General features: G+C 32.9%; 1 protein-coding gene across 1 annotated transcript; it reads right to left on the bottom strand.

Annotated features, from left to right (window-relative positions):
• Positions 1–13093: 13093 nt before the first annotated feature.
• Positions 13094–22672, bottom strand: LOC129305883 (probable UDP-N-acetylglucosamine--peptide N-acetylglucosaminyltransferase SEC). The gene is given in 29 exon segments (XM_054946055.1): positions 13094–13367; positions 13465–13585; positions 13933–14079; positions 14227–14332; positions 14533–14615; positions 14834–14961; positions 15069–15155; positions 15251–15361; positions 15557–15724; positions 15805–15889; positions 15985–16101; positions 16193–16269; positions 16350–16421; positions 16630–16726; positions 18154–18356; positions 18535–18637; positions 18723–18790; positions 18890–18907; positions 18909–18944; positions 19042–19151; positions 19454–19532; positions 19642–19704; positions 19974–20093; positions 20649–20705; positions 20887–21003; positions 21257–21307; positions 21416–21514; positions 21628–21773; positions 22328–22672. Coding segments are annotated over 29 exon segments (2955 nt in total). The 5' UTR covers positions 22500–22672; the 3' UTR covers positions 13094–13253.
• Positions 22673–24513: the final 1841 nt, after the last annotated feature.

Below are 24513 nucleotides of genomic sequence, written 5' to 3'. Positions count from 1 at the left end.
TTGCAATATTTTATGGATGAAAAGATACATTTGCCCTCGTTTCATTTGAAAACAAAGAATCACGCGTGAAGCAAGAAGCAATGATCGTTTTTCTCATCCACACAATGAAGCCTAAAGGTGGATCGATATGTTCTTGACTTGGGCGAACTCATTTTTGGTGTTTGAAAGGTGATTTGTCTAGCAATCATGGAGGAGGCTTGTGAAAAGAAGAAGCAAAGTGATGAAATATTAAAATACTCCTACACATTCTCGTTGGTGAAGAAGGCTGGCCTATTTCTTCCTCTTTATGCCAAATGAGTTGCTATTACAAAGGTATACTATCCTCCTTGCTCGAAATGTTGTAAATGCTCTAGCTTTTCAGCCATCGACATTTTGTTTCGATTTTATAGATTTTGTGCTTTTCTTTTCATTTTATTCAGATTTGATAGAGTTTGACTTGTAAATATATTAACCTATGGTTGTGAATATACGAACCTATAGTTGTAAATTTATGAACTTGTTCTGCCTGGGCTTTAACTTTGAAGATAGCTTACAATACCAGTAGACTTTAACCTATTAATATTTCAACCTAAAATTATGAAACTTGAAACTTGTAGTTGTAAAATTCAAGACTTGTATTTGGTATCATTGAACATTATTTCTGATTACATGAAGCTAGAAATTATGAACTTTTACTTGTAAATCTTTGAACCTATTGTTGTGAATATGTGAACTTGAAATTGTAAATTTGTAAAGTTGGCCAACAACTTGTCAACTTTGAACAAAAATTTTACTACCAGTAAATATTTACTTGTTAATATGTGAACCCAACATTGTGAAACTATAAACTTCTAATGTACTTAGTGTCATTGAAAATGTTTTTTGATTATATGAAGTTAGAAATTCTAGACATCTACTTGTGAATTTGTGAATATATAATTGTGAATACATGAACTCTAAGTTGTTGTGAAGTTGGCCAACAACTTATTAACTTTGAATAAGAATTTCACTACTAACAGAGTTTTAATTATTAAAATTTTAACACATGTTGTGAAACTATGAACTTATAATAGTAAAATTCAAAACTTCCACTTGTTGTCATTGAACATTTTTTCTAATTAGATAAAATTAAAAATTTTAGACTTTTACTTGTAAATCTATGACTTGAAAAATTGTGAACTTATAGTTGTAAAAAAAAAAATGAAAGTTTCACTTGCTGTCATTAAACCTTAGTTGTAAATATGTGAAGTTAGAAGTTGTAGACTTGTACTTGGGAAAGGATAAACCTAAACTTGTGAATATTTAAAGTTTAAGTTATAAACTTTTTAACTCTATCAATACTTAAACTTGTTAACTCTAAACATTTGCATTGCTAATTTGTGTAGGTACATAATATAAAACATCATTGAACAAACCAAAAAAGCCACATTCTTTTAATGGATAACAAGAGTTTAGGAGAAAACTATTAGAGAATAATAAAAGAAAATACAAGAAAGTAGCTAACTCAAATGAAAAGTCAAGTGAAATCTAGAAAAAAATGAGCAAAGAAGAGAGAGAGCCATATAGAATGAAGGCCATTAAACAAAGAGATGTGAGAATACCAAAAAAAAAATCAAATTCCTTTCAACACTCGACGTTCTCCATCAAAATTTAAGGAAATTGGGATACTATAAAAGAGAATGAGCATTTAAAAGAGAAGGTTAAGGCAACTGGATTTTGCTAAATTGATGGATGTTGAAGGTGTCAAGATCTTGAGAGAGTTATGATGGGAGATATTGTGATCATATAATCCTCTAATAAAGAAAATGACTATAAAGAGGAAAACAATACTAGTGAGAGCAGGAGACATTCAATAAATTATAAGGCTACCTAATCCTGGACGAGTAGTAGATCTGAATTGTAACAAGGACTTGGTAGCAAACTTGAAGAAAAATTATACAGTAATGACATCAAATGATTTAAAGAACAAGATAGCTTCAAAGTCTAAGAATGAGAAGTTTGAGTTTCATTTTTTGTTGTTCACACTGTGAACTCTGCTATGTCTCGGTGGAAGTCCTAAAGTTAGCAATAAGGTGTTGAAGATGATGGCTTGTACAAACAATGCATGGTCAGAATTTAATTAGGCAAGCTTTGTATTAGAAGAGTTGAATTAGGAGATTTAGCTCTACAAGGAGCATGTAAAGAAAGGGAAGTCAAAGGCACCAAAATACATTGGAGGATGCTTTACTTCTTATTAGTAAGCTACATTATGTTTCATAATGTAATATATAACATCCTGAAAGATTATCCCCTTATTAGCTATGTTAAATAAGGTTAATTAAGTAAATAATGTGGTGTGTCATCAAAGGGTCCTAGCGAATGTTTTAAGTTGTGGTTTCAGCCTGAGGATTGAGTTTGGAGCAAAGTTAAGATACTCAAACCTTAAAATGGGAGAAAAATAAGGATAAATGCCTCTGTGCCACACGCTATGGACCACAAGCCACTAAAACATGAAGTGGAGCTCTCTATACCACATGCTGCGCTATGGCACACAGTTAAAATCCTATAGAAATAAGAGCATTCTACAATTAAAAAAATAAAGAGAAAAGGAAATTTGAGCAAGATAACAAAAGAGCATGAACTGGGCTATGCTAAAGCTTGTTATTAAGGGAGATTTTTGATGTTTTGAAGCCTGTAAGCATTTAAGGTAAGTATCCTAAGCCCTCTCCTTCCATCCTTTTCTATTTTCTCAAAGTTTTGAGTAAGTGTTTGTTTGAGTAAGATCATTTTCAGTTGATAAAGGTTATAGGTTTGAATCCATTGACTTAAATAAATTTAATAGGTTGTTTAGACTATTTAAACCTAACATTAAAGGCCTTAGGAGTATTTGGTTAGTGAAAGCCATTAATATCCAAAAATGAAATTTATTAAAGTTGTTAGGGGAGTTGAAATGTCATTAATTGTAATATAGGAACTTAATGAAACTAATGTGAGATAAAGAGAACCAATAAACCCTATGGGTAACCCTATATAGAAGAACATTGGGTTTTGAGTGTTGGAAGTGTTGAGTTGGATATTAGAGATTTATGCTAATGAAAATATTGATGATTGTTGATGTGATGAAATGTTGATTAATCACAATTTAACACCATTCAAGCTTAAAATAGCTTTAGAAGGATTGTGTAAGGGGTAAACCTTGACCTGTCAAAGGTTTGAGATAACTAAAGGAAATTTTTTTATACTTTTGTGTGTGTTAATTAGTTATTTTGATTAATAACTATTAATGTAATATGTGAAAATTGCTTGTAATGTAATTGTGGCATATATTATGGATAAGTATTATGGTACAATGAATAATTGTCATAAGGCAATTTGTAAATTGTGAAATGTTATGCACTTATAAATATCTACATGATTATACATGTATGTGCTAAAATTACAAGAATGAGATAAAAAGTAAGTTATATGATAAAATAATGATAATGTGTGAGAATATGATATGTGAAGTTTCATGATAAATTGAAAAATGACTAAGTATATAATACAATGAAGCTATTTGGCATGTTGAACATTGTAAGTAATATACCTACCATGAATCACTATACTTATGCATTGCATGATCTGATGAGATGGGAGTTCACCAAGGAAAAGAAATAGTAATTTTAAATCCATGTGGTATAACTGTCATTTGCAGCTTGATGGTTTACTTGGATATACTTAAATTTATTGTTTCACTTGTTTGATGAGGGATTGTCCCATTATGTATTAAGGAACTTGAACCTAATCTAGTTTTCACTTATTCGATGAAAAAGCTAATTTATGGAGAATGACACCCCATAGTGTAAGATTTGGGAGAAACCATAACTCACAATTGAGTTAAATAACCTTAGCTAGGTAGCTTCTGATGCATAAAAGGCTAGGATAATCTCATCATATGGATGAGTCTACAATAAAATAGCCAATGGTTTCATATCAAAAGCATAAGGAAGTTATAAAAAAAGTGTGATCATGCATATTGTGATAAAGGGCACATGGTTGTTTATATTGTGACCCTTGTGATGAAATTATTGTGAAAGCACATGTTTAGTATTGTTTTAATGTGAAAATGAGTTACCAAGATGATATTACATGAATTTGTGATATTAATGATATATTATGCCAAAAACGTGTTTAGTGAATTGATATTTTTACGTAAGTTTAAAATTATTATGCCACTTTCTTTCTAATTAATTGATATGCATTAGCATAGGTTAAATATACCTTAACTACTAAGTAATTGTACTCACTCTTCTCTCTTAACTATTACAAAAACTAGCTCATCAGGACAAGATCGAGGGAACATCCTAAGGCCTAGGATATCCATTGTAGTTTGTGGGCCTTGTTTGTTTTGAAAATTATGTGCATAATTTGTTATGATATTGCCGACTAAGAGATTTCATATTTTCATTTACTTGCACTATGTGAATCTTGAGTTAAATTATATATTTTGGGCCCTAAATTATGCAAGCATTAAATAATATATTTAAAAAGGGTTAAAATAGTAGTGCAAGTGAGTGAGGAGTATATTTATGATTGATGGTGAATTACATATATATATAGTTAAATGTGAATGAGACTCCCCCTTTTTGTTTTCATTGTTAAGGGGTTTAGCACTAAAAATATTGTAATTGTGCATATGTATGAGTTGTGGTGTATTGCACAAATGTCTAATAGTCTATTAAGTGTGTTCTAAGACTAAGTTTATGCTTTTAGCACCTGGATTGAAATCAGACACCCAAATTGTGTTGTGATTGAAAAAGAAATAAGTTTGAAAATGGGTTTTTAACTTTTAATTGAGAAATAATTTGAATGTGAGACCAATACCATTAACTAAAGATAAGAAAAAGCTTTTTATAGGCACCTAAATCATCTCAATTGAATGTCAGATAAACAAAAAGGGCGTGCCAGAGTTTCACCCTTGTTGCTATTAAATGACAATAATAGAAGCTTTTATCCTATACATTGCATCATCACGCATGATGTAGAGGAAGATGTGCTGTGGTGTACAGAAGAAAATCCACGGCGTACCTCATATATTCTACACTGTTTTACTATTTTTTACTTAAATGCAAATACTTTGGTACAAATTGCTATCCCATGCTTCCATAAATATGTTTTTGCTTTGATTTGAGTTATGAAATGATATTATAGTATTTCAAGTTTGAAAACTTGGGATCTTGTTTATGTAAATTTTATAAACTTGATAATTCAATTGAATTAGTCACATGATTACCTTAGTTTTTGGAGTTAATTGTGAATTAATGAGAGAGACCTTACATGTTAAACCTTGGTCGTTATAATTATTTTGACATTAAACTGATATTCTATATTTTCTATCTTCAAAATTTTATTATAAACCTTGGCTAGTGATGCAATTGGGCACTAGACCGAAGAAAAAATTAATGAAAGGGTCAAGATTGAGCACCAAAACTGCTATGGCCCTTTGTACACAAGTGCCAACCCCGGTGCCTCAACCTACCTATCTTTAATTACAGCCTTTCACGATAAGATGTGTAAGAATTTAAGTTAACAATATTTATGATCCCATTATTGTGAATAAGTGAACCCTTTATTGTGCAGGATATGAAGGAATGTATGTTAGAGTGAAGGCTTATATGGAGAAGGTGTGTTTTGTCAATATTAATTTATAAACCTTTTGTTGTGAAATATTAATATTTTGTTGTGAATAAGTAGACATTGTATGTTGTGTAGGAAATGAAAGAAGCATAGAAGAGAGTCACGTCTTATATGGCTATTGAGCTGCTAGAGCTACAATCGAGCGAGTTATCATACAAGAAGAGGATGAGGATGAGGATGTGGCAGATGATAAGGACGAAGAAGATGTAAAGGATAAGGATGATAAGGAGGATGTAGATAGGGAAGATGACAAGGATAAGGATGATGTAGAAATAGAAGAACATTAAGAGGAGGATAAAAACATAGAAATAGAAGAACAACAAGAGGGTGATAAAGAGAAATATGCAATTGAATAGGGTAAAGAAGAAGCGAAATATGAGGGAGATGCATACGAACATTTAAAAAAAAAGGAGAAATTAGACATAGATGCATATGAAGAGAAAGTAGTTGATGAAGAGAAATGAAAAGTCAGGAGATCCATGAATGCCGCTTATTACTTTGAAGTAGAGGAAACTTAGTGACAAGCATGGATTGGTATACAGTAGAGGATGGTGAAAAGTAAATGGAAAAACCTTTTAATAACAAATTTGGAAAAAATATGCTTTATTGCAAAGTAGTTTATTTTTTTTTTTGGTCATATGCCATAGGATATTTGTCCAAATGTATGACTACTATCTTACACAGAGTGAGCTACATTCTCTTAGACCAGTAAAGTGGATCAGTAATTGAGTATATGTAAAAAAAAATTAAGTCTTGTATTTAATAATGAAAGTCCATGTATTTATAACAAAATGTTCGTATATAACAATGAAAGTCCAGATCTATGTAGGTAATTACTATAGTCAGCAAGACTTTTGTAGCTAAATAAAAGGAGCAATCATCTTGAGTAGTGTCACATTTTTTATACTGAATTTACGGCAAGATGATAACAAATCCATTATGCTGGAATATTGATGAGAACACAAAGCAAATTATGTCAGAGCATCTGGGATATAATTTGGGAGACTGTGATTTCCTATTTGAGCATATAGTTGTTAGAAACTACTAGTTTTGCTTTGTGATGGAGCCAAGGACAATAAAGTTTTATGTTTTTGATTCTATGATTAATCATGAGCAATTGGCGGCTAAGGAGGAAGAGATGAAAAAAGCAAGAAAGAAATGGAAGTTGGCAAAATGCCTCAAGAATCCTATATGCAAGGGCCAAACAATGATGGATGCAAATATTGTAAGTTTTAAAACATTAACTTGTCAATTATGAAAGTTGACTTATGAATTAATGAACTTTTACTTATGCATTTGTGAACATTTATCGTGCATGTTGCCTTACCTGTTTCCTTTGTAGAAGAGGCATTTTAAATTAATGTTGCTCAACGTGAAGCCAAAACTATCTGAGGTGGGGTGCAAAATTGACATACTTTATCCACGTGTGTTCAAGCAAGATAACAAGTAAATTATATTGGTATAACATATTAATTTTTTTAAAAATAAATATTGATTCATATCTCACTCTATTACACGATTTATGCGGTGATGATTGTGGAGAACATCTCATTACATGGCATAAATTCTGGAACAATACTGTGAATATTGACCATATTTTGTTTACCATATCTAAATACACAACCCAAAAACTATCAAACATGAGGTGTGACATTTTGTGCGCCTAGTAGAGCATCCTAATAATGTCATAGCTGAATGTGTCCTTGCATTTACAAGAGCAACCAAAGGAAAACAAAAATCATAGGATTATGAAATTAGTTTTTAATAGTTGGATGATGTATTATTTTAAGATTTTTTTTAATTTGAAATTGGTTGTTTTTGTAGTTGGAATTTTGTTTATATTTCAGTAAAAGTGAAATAAAATTATTAAATATTAAGGTACTTGATGACAATGTCCTTGCATTCACAATACAATATTCATAAATGCACTATATAATATCCATGAATTCATGACACAAGGTCTATAAAATCTCAAGACAATGTCGATAAATGTTCAACTGATATGTTAGTAACAAAATGTCTATGTATGCATAACATAAGGTCTAAAAAATCTCAATACAATGTCCATAAATGTTCGATTGACTTGTTGATAACAAAATGTCCATGAATTCACAACACAAGTTCCATAAAATTCAAGACATTGTCCATGAATATTCAATTGATATATTGATAACAAAAGTTCCATGAATGCTTAACAAAAGATCTATAAAATCTCAAGATAGTATCCATCAATGTTTAATTTATTTATTAGTTTAAGTAAAATGTACAAGCAAGTAAAGGATGAACAACAAAATGTCTATGTTTGCACAACATCATATCCATTAATCTCCAATATAATATTTATAAATGCACAATACATCTAGTGGACATAATTTAACTTGAAGTGAAATATACAAGCAAGTAAAGGATGAATAATAGAATATTTATGCATGCACAACATGATATCTATAAATTTTCAACACAATGTTTATGAATGATCTGCAACACATCTAGTAGACATAATTTAACTTAAAGTAAAATATACAAGCAAGCAAATAATGAACAATAAAATGTCCATAAATTCTCAACATAATGTTCATGAATGACCTGCAACATTTACATCATATATGGTCAACATATATAAAGTCCATAAGGAACAATATGCTTTCATTGAAATAATAAGAATATTTATATCAGGCATGGATAATTTCATGTTAGTACTAGCCTAACTGCTAAAACAAGTACTCACATAAAATTTTACATTAAATTTCATGTCTAATATGTACAAAAAGTTAGAAACTATATTTAAAGCATGTAAGAATTTCTTGTCTATATACAAACAAAAAATAACTACCATTGTTAATTACCTTAAAAATATTACTTGGAAACAAATCTATACACATAATTATAGTTGCTCCTACACATAAAAAAATGTAGAATGTAAGCACTTCTTATACTAGATTAGGATTTTTGCATTTGCTAGCATTCATTTCTGGAATATGAATAACAATGCAATAGATGGCTAAATTATGATTTGCAATAGCTATTGGAATGCTTCTTCTAGAGTTGGGAAAGGTAAACCTTCCAAATCAATATCCCAATGCTGTGGAAGTAGAGAACTTCTATTTGAAAATGATAAAAACTAGTCTATCATGTATTTATGAATATTTTCACATCATTAATGCTTTATATTAATAACTTCTATTTTACAGGACCGAACATTCAATATAAACAAGTCAATATTCGTGTTTGTACAACATATAATCTAGTGTTTCTTATAAGGCATTTTCATTATATTGGACAAGTGAAGAATTACTTAATTGACATAAATGTCAACATCTACTCTTGAGGATCATCTTCAAGTACAACCCGTCTGCCAATAGACATATAAGCAATTCTTCTATTGTACTCAAACAATTGTTCTACTCTAACATTATCAAGAAGATCTATCAATGTGATTGAATCAATTACAACTATAAACTTTATGTCACTTTCATTATCACCATGACAAACTTCTAATGAAATAAATGATCTCAACTCTGCATACGTCAATCTTCTTATTATGGTTATTGCAATCACATTTCCACCCCCATACCTTATACTACTATTAACACTCCTCACAACTTGACAACCATAATAGAAAAAACAAAATTTATTTCTAGTACTACTTGCCATCTCTTGTATTAACTTGTAATAAAAAATTAATCTAAATAAATGTCTATATACAGAAACCTAACTTTTATTTTACACAACTCAACATTTAACATAAACAACTCAAAGTTCATGTTCGTACAACACATACTTCAATGTTTTTGATGGTAGATTTTCTTCATATTGGGCATCATGTTTTATTCAATTCACATGTCAAAGTTCAATACGAACAAGTCAACTATTATTATTTTATAATAACTAATCAACTCTAAAACTTTCACAACCAACTTGCATAGTTCATCAACTTACAATTTATATCAGCAGTGAAATCACCAATAAAATTTTGATTTTAACAACATTATTGTGCATTTTGTACAACAAAAAGTCAATCTCATATATACCCTACTATCCCATGTAAAACCTCCCATTGAATTATTCCATTAAATGTAACGGCTACATATTAAATGAGTGAAGACCAATCTGTGTCACTATTTCACCAGTAACTGACATGCAAAATAATGACACCATTTAAATTAATGATTCATCTAAACAACTAAATTTACCTTGTACGCACCAAAGAGTCACTTAGCTCACTAAGCTTTATCGTCTAACTCTAAACTCTTTCCAATTTCAATACAAAAATAGTGGATGACAACCTTAATCAAAGTTCATAGAAAAAATTTGAACCAAAACACTAATTAGGATTGACACATTTTAAAATTTATGCACCTTACAAGTTTTTCCACACCATCGGAACTAAAAAACCTTCAACTCTTGGAGCTAGAGAGCTAAGACGCTCTTCCTCTGTGTCTTCACTCCTCCCACTTTTAATCTATTTCTTTCTTTTTTATTAAGGGCAACAATGTCTTTTTGTCCATAAAAAATAACAAGAAGGGCCTTTAGACCTATAGTGTGATTTCAAATTCTATTGGGTTCTAAATGCAATTATGTGTGTTCTAAGAGCCTTAAGTAAGATTCTCCTGCAAATAAAAAAGGCCTCTATCATAGAGATAGAGTAGTCCACTCAAACACTCAAAATTACTGGTCATTGCCTCTTTTGTTTTTTTTTTCCATGCTAGTAATCTTTTCAATTTTTTATGAAAAATTATTCCTAAGGTCTTTATGGTCTTCTCCTAGTTTCAATTGGATCCTTGTATGTGTTATTGCTTGTTATGACTTCATTCTAGACAATCAAGGTAATTGGGTTAATTGCTTCTCAAAATATCTTGATTATCACATCGTCGCTACAAAACTATTGGATATCATTGAATGAATCAAAATATGTTGGAATAATAAGTTTGATAAAATTAACATTTATTCTAACTCTCTTAAAGCTTACTCATCCAACATAATTCATTGATAACCACCCCTCATTGAAATTATCAAGAAAATCAAAAAATTTCTCTTGAATATACAATCATGTTTGATTATGTTTTTAGATAAGCAAATAAATTTGCTGCAAGATTATATATCTAACTTCGAATGATAATTTAGATATTAATATTTTTTATATTCCATCCAATAGGTGTAAGATTTTTTTATACCTTGACATGATTTGTCATCACGTTGCATGAATTTTCCTTTGTAGGTGCTTTCTAATAGTTTTTTTTTATTCTAATAAAGGCGTTAATTCCTAGAGAAAAAAACCATTTAACAAGGACTAAAAAATCTCTGGCCAATGTTTGTAAGCAAAGGTGGTAAATAGGTTGATACATTGGCTAGTAACTCTAATACATGAGGAATATTTAGTGCATGTTTAGTTTTCTATTTGTCAAGAATTTATTTGACAAAAATTAATTTAGTAAAAGTTCATTTTTATAATAAAATTTATATTTAGATATATACTTTAAAAGTCAATTAAATAAATTGAAATTTATTTGAATCATATATAATAAAGAGTACTTTTAAATGTATAATTATCAAAAAGAATATTAATTTATAATAATTTATAAATTTTGTTATACAAATACAATATATTACTCTCTCTTTTAAAAAATAAAAAGCTTTTTTTAAGGAATTGAATATTTAAAAATGTAACGCATTTTTTAAAAATATGCTTTTTTTCCAAATTTTCCTATAATAAATAAATTATTTTATATTTTTTAAATTGAAACACTTTATCAAATAAGGATGTAAAAAAATAATATTAATTTAAAAATAAATAATTAATTTATTAAAGGATAAAATTCAATTAAAATCTTACATTTTTTAAAATAGATGATACACATTTTAAATATAATTTTTTAAGGTCAAATAAACATTTTCATGGTAAATGATTTTTTAAAAAAATAGATGAAATTTTCTATAAAAAAAAGATGAAGTTCATTTTGATAATTTTCCAGCAAAAAATAATTTCAATTGAATTCCTTGATCCATAATAGCTATTTTAAATTTCTTTAGTCTAATTTTTTTTAAGGAAAGATCAATCATCATTGACAATAAAATAAAAATATAATTAAAAAGCATAACTTTAATTCCTACAATTTACTTGCATTTTGTTATATTTTTTTCTCATGTTTTAGATTCATACACTTTTACTTTTTAACATTTTAAGCCCTTACATTATGTTTATAAAAAAACTAGACCATCAAAGAACAAAAATATAAAAACTTAAAATATTGGGAAAAAAAATGTAAGATCAAATAACAAAACGCTAACAAACAACACAAACTCATGGCTATATTTTTTTTAAAATAATTATGCAAAAATAATTTAAGAAGTGAAAACATAGAAAGGGAAAATAAAAGTAGGAGAGACATTAAAAATTCTAGGGTAACACAATCATATCAAAAATTAGGAATTATATTTCAAAAATACAACCATACTTTCACCAAATCTTCATTTAATGACATTTAAAAGTATTTCTTAAAAGTTAATTCAAAATAAATTATATTACTCAAACAATACCTCACATTTCAAGTACTTTCGTGATAACCAAACAAGGCATTAGGTTAAAATACATTTTTCCCCACATACTTTTCTTCAAGTATTTGATATCTTATACTAATGAATAAAATATTTTTTTTTCAAATAATTTTTCAGAAAAACAAAAAGCCCCTCAAGCCCCTCCCATTAGTAGTTCACTAACAAAAGAAGATTTTTATTCTTCTAAAAAATAATTTAAAAAATAATTTATTAATATAAGATACTCAACTCGAAGTACAATACAAAAGCCCATAAAATATACAATACAAATGATAATAAAATCTTACAAAATATCATAATTCTTTTTCAATTTCAAAAGATCTTTCAAACATTAATTACTAATAATTTTTTATAAAGACTAATATATTTTCAACTTAAAAAAATTAAATAAAAAAATTACAACCAAACTCCTCTCAACAAAATCAATCACAAATAAAAATCAATATAAAATAAACTGTTGAAAATGTAAAAATGACTTTTCTTAATTAAAACTTCTTGTTAATCCTCATCTGAAATTAACTTTCTTAAAAAAAAAAAAGGGCTGCAATTCTCTCAAATAAAAATTAGTCATTTAATTTTAAACAAATGACTTACTCTTTTGACAATAACTGTACAAGTTTGTAAATTTTGCAATTCATTGAAATCCAATGGCCATTCCCTCCACAAATAATATGCCGCAGAGAAGACGAAATATCAATTAGCTGTCATCCATAGCGGCGGAAAATCGCCGGATCTAAACACCGACCTCCTTCACTCGACGGGGAAGACCTCGCCTGACCCGGTCCCCAGAAGCTCAATGGAACAGGGAAGTCAGACTCGCCACAAATAATTCAAATTGCGTCTCTTGCTCTTTCCAATCTGGAACAGTAAACGCCCAACAGTGCGAGGCAAAAACAAGCCCGGATTTAATTTAATAGTCGTAATGAGCAAATATTTCCTTTAATAGATGAGATGTACGTCACAATCTGTATTATCTGGATTACTAGGGCACCCACCACCAATTCAAGATAACTACTACTTTCTCTTGATTTTCTTATCTACATTCCCGTCTAACTTTCTATAACCTATCTATCATAGGGGCATTCAACATCATTCTCCGTGACCTTGAAATGTTGCGGACGCTGACCAGAGCAATGCAAATTCCACATTTTAAAATATCCCCTTTCAAGATTCGTCACCTGCAAAATTCAACATTGCCTCAGAATTGCACCACCACGTCATTAGATAAGACTAAAACCATCATTAGAAGGAATATAACCATCATGTCCAACTCACCCAGCGGGATGTGTCGAATAGAGGGCAAGTCATTCGGACAGCTTTAAGCCTGTTAGCAAGGGCCTGAAGCTTTGGACGATTCAAAGCCAATGACACCGCTCTCTCCTCATACTCTTTCATGCTAACATGATTTCAAAAGCGAAGCAGTTTAAAATTATTAAATATTTGCCTTGGATTATAAGATACCCATTGGAAATTGTTCCATGACAAATATCATCCGTAAGAGATTAAATAAAGAAAATCAAATCAGAGGCAATGTCCCAAATGAACATCGAAATAATTGAGAACCGTAATAACAATAAAAAAGGATATTACGACAGCAATTTATTTAAAACATCACCTTACATCATACCTTGATGCATAAACTCAATCATAAAATTGATATAATGAGGATTATACCCTTAACTCCATCCTCCAGGGACTCAACAGTACTAAATAAAACCATTTTTTTAAGAAAAATAAATTTACCTGCTCACAATCATCTCATTTCCGAGTTCAGTGGCAAGACAAAGGGACCCGGCAACTCTTGTAGCCATTTTCTCAAGAGGCAAAGTAATCATGGGCAAGCCAGCCCATAATATGTCTGTTCCCGTGGTATGCGCATTGCATAAAGGCCTAAAACAAAAATATAACCAACTCCATCGAAGCCACATACAAAACAAATTCACAAAAAAAAAAAAAAAAAACAGCAACTAGAAAATGAAGAGGTCCAGGGCAAACCACAGCCAAAAAGGAAAGGGTGAATGATAGACAGGAAATTACGTGTCAAGGAATAAATCTGCTAAAGCACTGCGCCTGATGTGTTCATTCTTCATTGCAACATCCGTGAAAATAATTTGATCAGGCTGGACACCTTGTGCTGCAGCATCTGAAATGAGTTCAAAAATCACAAATCATGTCAAGATAAAAACAAGCCTCTCCAAACATTACAACATTAAGATATTAACAATACAAATGCAAATCTAACTAGGGGCCAGGGCCGAGGGGTTACACATTTTTCTCAATCAACTAAACATTTTTTTGGGTCAAATCAGTAAACATTTTAAAGCATCATTAAACAACACATACATGCCCTCAGTCTCATTTCACCAGCGGCAGGGAATCTCAGGAGCCAAAGTGCACTATCTGGCACCCGTTTAAGAATATTGCACCTGGAATAAAAAAGGCAGACTTACAAGAAATAAAATGCCACTTTAAGACAAACTTTAGCACTTTAAAGGAGAATGAGAAAGTAGTTGTATTTCACCAAAACAAACAATAAAGATCAAACCTATTCAGCATTAACTACCCAATTTTAATGATAATGTTGACAACAAAACCAAAAGCTAACTATTCATCTAAACAACTAATAAAGAACATCTGACATTACCATGTGTTAAAAATCTCAGGATCCATCTTGTACAACTGATTGAAACATGCAAATATAAATTTATTCTCCGGCAGACCATAGTCTGATCGTTTGTGCTGGCACTTTGGATCTAACACATCTTGATTTTTCTGGAAAAAATAGAAAAGCACAAATACATTCAATGCCATATATCTACCTATACACAACAACCCTGGAATTGGACAAAGTTTTAAATTTTACAAGTCTGAAGTCTAACCTGTTTATAATCATTTACAAAGTAACAATGGGGGAGATGGACCAGCTTTTCAGAATAGATATGTGCATACTGAAGTGGTGAAACAAACTGAGAAATTTTATGCAGCAAAAGAAAAATCCGTCAGATGAGTCAATACCCAAAAAGACAAGAAAAAAATCATGCAAGTCTGGAAGTAGTCCAACCTCATCAGTGACCAAGTAGTCAATATAAGTAGCGCCAGTAGTTCCAGGGAATCCCATATATGAAACTTGAATAGGTGCAGGTTGCATAGCAAATATCTCATTTCTGGCGCCCTGAAGCATAAAATGGATAACGACACTGGGTAATCAGAATTTCAAGAGTCACCTTCCAAAAAGGGTATAGCAAAAGTTTCATCCAACAAGACAGACAAAATAAAAAAATTGCAGCCCAACAGATAAAAGGAACATCCAATATTCACCAAAAGGATACCATGAATGAATGGCTACAAAAATGGGGGAAACAGGTACCTTTGTATAACCATTAAGGTTCACAAGAATTTGTATCTTATCCTCATTAATCATTTTAGCTATCATATCAGATGAGAAGGCAGATACGTCGACAAAGTGCTCTGCTTCAGACTGAATGCGTTGTCTCCATTCACTACCATCATTTGAACTTAAAGCGTAGCAGAACACCTAAATAGAGAACATCACTTGACACACCAAGCACAGGGAGAAATTCCAGAAATCATACATGGGTTGTAAAAGTTAAATACCTCAACATTCTTCCTGTTATGCATACCAAAAACAGATCCCATGAGATGAGACAAGGGATGATTACCAAAATCACTACTTACATACCTACAATCCAAAAGAATTCCATAGTTGAATAAACGAACAAGGCCTTGTGAGGTTGGAAGAGTAAAAAAAAAAAAGGATAATTAGTCAAAACATACCCAACCCTTAGCCTATCAAAGCCCCCCTCACGCTTGATCGGAATAGGGGCAGGATGGTTGAATGGAGAAAGAGAAAATCGAGAAGCAATTAAGGAGCAGTGTGCTGCATATTTACGGCTGCAAGAGAATACATTATCAATTAGCAGCATAGCTTTAAAAGGAACCATACAAAACTTTCGATCTAGAAAAGTCCTAGAAAATCCCATACCTAATTTCCAGAGCAAGCATTGGGTCAAGAGGATATGCTATTGCATGGAAAGGCTGGACACTAGGAAGAACAGACATCTGGAGAGCAGAAAATCACGAAAAATAAAACATAATTAGCAAGAGGCGTAAATGTCATATACTAAATATAATGATAATACATTGATCTGCCGCCTGATGATCCCTTCAACTTCCTTGAACATTTTATCACGATCCTCCCAACTACAGACACACTACAATGACACAAGATTACCTTATTAGGTCCCACACAAATTTATCATGTAAAGCTATTACAACGATAGATAGGCTTGTGAAAATAACCAAAAAGGTGCTGTAAAAGCAGCCACAGAGATAATGACAGATATACATACACTGCAGAAGATTGCAAGTAGCTGAAGGGCATTGATAACATGCTGAGGGGAAATACATTTTTTACAATACCTGGAGTGTGTGTAGAAGATTGCAAGTAGCTTCTGGAAAGTCTGGACGAAGAATCAATGCTTGTCTATAGCTCTTTATAGCAGCCTCTACATGTCCACTGCACAAGTAGTACGTAGATGTTGAGAGATTAATTGGAAGACAAAATCTACGCGGAACAAAGAGAAGATACTACAAAAGAGGTGATCAGATCAAGTTTAAAGAATTGAGTCCTGGGACTGCACAAGGGACCAGAATATCCCATTAAATAAATATAACAATGAAAAATATAGGTATATTTCAAGGTACCAAAAAGCATGTTAACGTAAAATAAAGCACCAGACACATGAATGATATATAATTTAAACAAATAAGAACCAAAACATAAAATACTTTCTCCTCTCCTGCATGCAAGTCACTTCTATCTACTTTACTATAACCAAGAAAGTCGATTAACTTTAGCCAATGTTTTTAAAAGTATCCCATCTTTCCAATATCACCCTTAGTTGGAATAAATTATAACCCAACCTTACTCATCTCCTTTAATCCCTCTCTCCACAATAAATATACTTGTTAATATCAAGGCTATTGGACAAAAAATCATCAATTGGTCCATAGCTTTGGTAAACTGACTTGTAAATAGGATCATGGAAAGCTTCTAGAAGAAGACCTATAAAAAGGACTGGAGGGAGTAAAATGCAACTTCCAAAGTAACACAAAAAATTGGTACGCATTTCAAAAACATGCGAGCAGTGAAGGAAGAACCTTCCGAAAGCCCCAAGATCCAGCTACAACAGTCATTTAAGACAGATATTTGGCAGTATAATATCTCATCGTCAACCTTCATCAAAGGAAAAAGGTTGGACAAATAAAGGTTGGGGTGGCTACAAGCAGATGATCACAAAGGGCTTGGGCTACGATAATAGTTTTCTTTCCCCTAAACTCAACCAAACAAATCAGAAACCTTGCAATTGTTTGAAATCCCAAAAGATTAATCATATTTTTGCACATGATAGCAATTAGCTATTGCCCTGAGGTAACTAGCTAAATTGAAGCAGCAGAAAAAGAAGATAACATCACAAAGAAGAATAGATACAGCTGGCTTCTGAGAAGCTGGAACCTCTTCAAGTTTCTGCAAATTCTCTTCAATCTTCTCACCACCAACAACCTTGATAAAATCATCTAACATCCAGCCTTCACACTATCTTATATTCCATGACGAATGTCAAATAGTCGCAGGCTTTCCCCCATTTGCCCCTCTTGCCAGTTCACTCAGCACCATATACTTCTTTCAGAGCCCATTTGTTTAAGATTAAAACTTAATTTTTAGATGGTTTAGAGATTTTATGAAAAGATTTATTTTGTAGAGATTTTACAAAAAGATCAAGGACCCCAGAATTTGTGTAGATTATACATAGACTTTAAATTGCTGTGGGGATATTTGGGAACGCAAGATCTTGATATAAGAATGGAAACCTCAACAATATCAGTCAAAGCTTGCTGACATTAGCTGTATTGCCATGGAGATAAATTTGTGAGACATCTTACCTATCTTTATAAGCTGAAGCCAGATTAGCATGGGCCTCAGCCATTGCGGGCCTGACAGCAATTGCTCGTATATAGTCCTGGATAGCATCGCTAACTCTGCCAATCTCCTTATATGTATTTCCCCTGTTTACAAGCCCATCAGCAGCCAAAGGATCAATGCGGAGAACTTCATTGTAGCATGAAATGGCATCTGCATAATTCCCCTGCAATAATGTGACAAAAAAATGACAAGCAAATCACAAGCAGCATTCTCATTGATGGTGACACTTTCCTCACACTTCTCCTACGATCTGTCAAAACTACATAGACTCGACCCATAATTTATCAACACTAAGACACCTCACATCCACTGAGAACATAATTGATGATAGGTATTACCACCTGCTGCTTATAGATTATGGCAAGATTGTTGAAAGGAGCAGATAGTCCAGTAGTTACACTCAATGTAGCCTTGTAATACGAAGCAGCAGCAGCAACCATATTCCTGAATAATTTTGACCATGGAAATTCATTACAACTTAAACCATTACTAATGAAGAGATTTAAAAGTAGTCATCACAAATGCATACCATTCCATGTATATATTTCCAAGGTTGGTGAGTGCTTGCGGATGGTTAGGCTGTAATGAAAGGCATTGCTTCACACCAAGCAAAAGAAGTTTAGTAATAGGACAGACATTTTAGCCATCAGTTGACCTAAACCAAACGAAACAAGCTCAATGAGAGAAAAAGCATACATTGTAGCACTGAATTGCCTTCCTCAACTCTTCCAACATCTTTGAGTGCATTGCCCTACAGAAGAAAATCAAATAATATTATGCTGCTTAACATAAAATTTGCATATTTGGCATATGTCAAAAACAAACTGAGACACAGCAAAAAAATCTACCAAATTGTTATATGCCTCCAAAAATCTGGGATCGTATGCAACAGCTTGCTTATAATGTAAAATTGCCATGTCTAGTTGACCTTGCTCATAATATGTACTGGCCAAATTACCTGTGCAACAATTGATACATAAAGTCCAGGTGATTACAAAAGATAAGTAGCAAAATCTAAGCACGCAAATCAACATAAAGTTAAGCTCCCCACTCTCAGGGCCATCGTGAGATTTGTCTTTACAATCTCCCGTCAAACTAGAAACTCAGAAAACTATAACAAGACTTCCAAAGGAAGGGAGATTTTAAAAAAGCATGCACCAAAATCACACAATCCCGTTCTGCCATTTGTTTGCTCCCCTCTTCCAGAAAGGAATCAGAAGTAGCAATAATAAGCCATAATCATTAACCAGAGGAACTCACCATAAGCCATAGCATAATTTGGTCGAGTTTGTAATGCACGTTGATAACATGCAATAGCCTCTTGAGGCATCCCTAAAGCCTGACAAAGAAAAATCATCATTATTTCATCCAATAACGATTCAGGTAATATATGGTAATTAAAGTAATTTGATCCAACCAACCATATTAACATGACGTCTTTAACTAACCTTGTATACATTCCCAAGGTTCAGATATGCATCAGGAAAAGAGGGTTTGAGTTTCACAGCTTCCTGAGTTTTTTGAGTTAGGAAAACATAAGCAGAGTCAGATTATCTGCCCAAAAGATATATGAGGAGTATGGAACAGAATTTTCCTCTTAAAATATCAGAAGAAATAGAGAAATTTCAGAAGACATAACCACTGCACACTTGCTATATATAGAGAAAATTGCAAGTTGCTGCCATTACAGTTTAAGTTCAATTTGAAAAACGAGAAAAACAAATTAGCAGTAGAAATAATATCAGACAACCAAGTGTGTACCCCTTTAAATTAGCAGTACCTTATAATACTGAAGGGCTCGGTTGAAATCACCAGATTCCATAAACAGACCAGCAAGATTTGACCATGCAATAGCAAAAGTAGGTTGAATACGCAGCGCCTCAAGATAGCAACTGTATGCCTGCACAAAATGTTAGATTCTGACTATTTGCAGTCTTGGAGAAGTTACAACAAGACCAACCATCATCTGAGCCCTGGCTTGAAGACAAGAACTTGACATCTGTACCGAACTGTGAATTTGGACACAGTTCCACGCACGAATCACTTAAATCAGTAACTAAAATGTAAACAAGAGGCGAAGGGTACAAAATACTAAGCATGAAGGAGCTTCCAGGCTTCTAGGCCAGCACACAGCAAACTACAATAGAACCTTAAAAAAATGAAAAGAGTGTGCCGGCATAATGAAACTGGGAAGCCATACTGGGGAATCCAGTAGAACATTAGCTAAAACTGGGAAGCCATTCACTGTTCAGAAACAGTATCAATTCAAGCAGTAGAAAGTGTTATATTAAAATCCAGTAGCGGATATGGGGGTTATGACAGACGAGTCGTAGAAAAGCAAAGCCTTATCCCCAATGCTACAAGATATAATTATTTACGAGGGAAAGTCACTCAGTTAAAAATATGCAAAGCGGACATTCACTTAAACAAAGAAATTCAATAAGCAAGGACTTACATCTTGCACCAATCCTTGAGCTTTCATTAGATTCCCCAAGTTGCTATGGGCGTCTACCTGCATTATACAGATATCTCATAATCTCATAAAAATCAGTAAATCACAACGTATACAATGCCCAACCAATAATCACATATAAGATAAAGCTTCATAAATCTCAATTCCCTCTGTAGATGACCAGTTGATTTGAGCAATTAATGCTTATCAAGAATATATAACCTAGAATGACAGAGAATACCATTAGAGGATTAATAGATAGTGCTTGACGACAACACTGTGCTGCTTCATTAAGTCTTCCTTTACGCATGTACGCACTAGCTAAGTTCGACCATGCATCAGCAAAATTGGGCCGAAGCTACAGCAACAGAACAGAAACATAATTATAGAAACTAGCAAACGATCAAAGAAATACAAGGAAGACTTAAGTAAAAATAACATTGTGATGAAACAGCAGCTTTAATGAAAGCGGGAATTTTTTTTTTTTTTTTTGAGGGGGGAGCATCTCTAAGATATTGACAAATTACAAGGCAGAAAAGCATAAAATAACAAGCAAGTCCACAAAGAAAATAAAAGGGAAAAAAATTATTAGTCGTAAATTGTGCGCAGACCTCAATGGCTATCAAGTAGTAGCGAATAGCAAGGTCAATATTGCCTTTCTCCTGCACAAAGGAGAATAATTTTATTAATAGAAGAAGATGCACATAATTCAAAAGCGACATATAAATTAGCAGAACAAGTCATTACCAGTCACAGCAAATTTCACCTACCTTCCACGCATTTGCCATGTTCCCATAACACTCGGCAAAATGAGGCTCAATACGAAGTGCTTCTTCATTCTTGGCAATGCACGTGTCAAAATCATGCAACTACAGACAAATAGGCTCACATAGTCAAATGCATCGCAAGTGAACAAGAAGTAGATGCCAAGGATTATATAGAGTCATCAAAGAAAAGACATAACAATAGAAAAGAAAGAAACCTGGTAATAAATTGCGCCCAGAAGTAGTAAATTGTCAGTGCGGAGTGGATTTCTCTCATAAACAGTATTGCTATGCTCTAGCGCTTGCTTGTAATTGCCAGTCTTGTACATTTGATGTGCAAGAGTTATATGCAAATCCTCGTCAACTGTGTTAAGGACAAAACCCGAGTAAATTACACGATTTTTGAGAGATGAAATATTTAGTGTGCATTAGCATTCTCCGGAATGAGAGAAGCGTCGAATGTAGTGCATGAATTAATTCACTTCAATATGATGTAGATCAAACGTCTGGGTCAACAGCAGAAGTTTAAAGATGCTAAATTTTCTTATGTGTTCACTGAAGGATAAGGGGGCAACGCTGTGGACCATGAAACTAGGCTAGTTACTGTTCACCAAATCAGCCTTAAGGACACATTATTAGCATGCAAAAAGGGAAGGGGCGATTTGGAAATCATATCCCGATAAAGCCCTAACTACAAAACCTGAAAACATCTGATTTGAGATCATCAACCAGTGACAAGCTTATTTCCACTAAAATCCGAATATCAATATTAACAAACTCCACAAAATGGATGCACAGAGCCGATAATAAAGGTAGAAAGGTAATTTAGGGAAATCAAAGGGGTAGGGCATTCCATATTTCCTCATATATTCGTCCACGTTTGAACTCAATTAGATACAAGGCGCGAGAAAACCACACCTTCATTAGAATCATGACGATGCACCGGCAGTAGAGTAAGGGACGAAGGCTCGGGCTTGACGGAGAAAGATTCGACCCGATCAGCAATGAAGGAAGGGCGAGTTATACTGCCAGAACCGGGGAGCTGGGGGTGGAGATGATGGTGGCGATGGTCGCCCTGGACGGAGATCATGGCGAGCTCGACGAAGAGCGATGGAGGGAAGAAAAGATCACCTGAAACGAGGGTTAGAGGAGATCATAAAGAAAGGATCGCCGGAAAGAACAGAGAGAGACAGTGGGCCGGGAACTCAAACCCTAATACGGGAAATTTCCGAGGGTGTTCTGTGATGGAGCAAAGAGAATGGAAAAGACCGCGCCCGGGGGGAATTTATAGGTGTGGTAGAGAAGGGATCTGGACCGTTGATGATGGAGAAGGAAAGTGATGTTAGGTGGAGGACTGACACGTAAGTAAACTCTTTTCCTTTTCATTTCTTCAATGGAAGACGCCTGAGCAGCTCCTCCAAATCATCATGCTCTCCTAATCCAAAGGAAGATGGAAGGACCATTCACCGTCACGTTCTCGACAACTATTAAGAAAATCAGAGTTGACGGGGAAAAGGAGGGAAACAAAAAAAAAAAAAAAACAGTTAAAGTGTAATTTTCCTAAATTATTTTTAAAAAAATAATATTATTCCTAAATTATAAATCAAAGTAATGTCGTCACTACTGTTTAAACATCCGTTATTGTAGTTAGTGGGACCCATTTTTTATATGCTAAAGTACAATTTTACTTATAAATTATTTTCAAAGAAGCAATGTTGCCCTCGTCATTTTAAAAATCATAAACATCAAATAACTGTAGCTAATAGGACCTACTTTTCATTATCTCTTTAGCAATGATTTAAAAACCGAATAGTCAAGCTATCGATCGAAACCATTAATGACTTAGTTTGCATCAAAAAACTATATTTGTTAGTCCAAAGCAAGCTGGTAACAGCTCCAGTCGATGGTTTGATTGTCCGATTTTTAAATCATTACTAGAGAAATAATGAAAAGTGGGTCCATTAACTACAATTACCAAATGTTTATGATTTTTAAAACAGTGATAGCAATATTGTTCCTTTGAGAATAATTTAGGAGCAAAATTATACCTTAACTCATAAAAAACAAGTCCTACCAACTACAATAACGGATGTTTAAACGACGTGAGTAACATTGCTCTGATTTAATTAACTTAAGGACAACATTGTTACGATGGGTAATGTAACATTCAAAAAATTTTAACCCTGATTTATTAACCTAATTAGAGTAATTAGTGAATTAATGAGGTGTGTGGCCAGAGAAGCTTAACTTGGTATAAATTTTATGATTTCAGCCCTAAAAGTGGGTTCGAATCGATAGCGGGCCACTCGGACAAGGAAAGATGATAAAAAAGTGAAAAATTATTTTTTGTGCCACACGTCACGGTGCGTGGTTGGTTCACCACGGCGCACGGAGACAATTTAAACGTAACGAGCTCCTTTATGCTATGCACCACAGTGAAGGGCAACGTGTACCACTGCACGCGCGGCTAAAAGTCAAATAAATCAGCTCATAAGCTGCATGAAAACAGAAGAGAGAAAGAAGAGAAAAATGAAGAGCTTGGTTTTGGCTCTGTTAGGGCACGACATTTGATCTCATTGTTGATAGATTGGAGCTCCCAAATACCTAAAGTAAGATCATGGTGCCTTCTTCTTCCTTTCTCTCACTCGTTTATAATTGTTTATGACAAGGTTTAAGTTAGAAGATGGATTTTCGGTTCATAAAAGTATGGGTTCGATTCTATTGGTTAAAATAAGTTAAATGGGAGCTGTTTAATATATTGAAACACCACACTTATGATTTTGCAAGTGATTGGTCCATAGGAGCATTTAATATCCGAAATTGGTATTTATGAGGTAGATGGGAGAGGTTAATGTACATTAATGATGGTTTGAGGTGTTATCAATAATAATGTGCATTAATGGATTTTAATGAGCCCATTAGGTAAAAATAATTATTGATTATGAGTTAATAAAATAGTATATGTAAAGTCTATGTTGATAAAGTTGCAAGAGCTAGATAATGATGATATCCTTATGATATAGTTGTAGAGAGGTTTGTTCTGACACCATTCGAGCTCGTTGAAGTTTAGGAAAGATGATATAGTGAGGGGTAAACTTTTGACC

Source organism: Prosopis cineraria, unplaced genomic scaffold, assembly GCF_029017545.1.
Source record: "Prosopis cineraria cultivar Desert tree isolate PC_DT_omini unplaced genomic scaffold, ASM2901754v1 PC3, whole genome shotgun sequence".
In the NCBI taxonomy this organism is placed as follows: domain Eukaryota; kingdom Viridiplantae; phylum Streptophyta; class Magnoliopsida; order Fabales; family Fabaceae; genus Prosopis; species Prosopis cineraria.
Note: the sequence above shows the minus strand (reverse complement) of the source record. Positions and strands in the feature narration are given on the sequence as shown.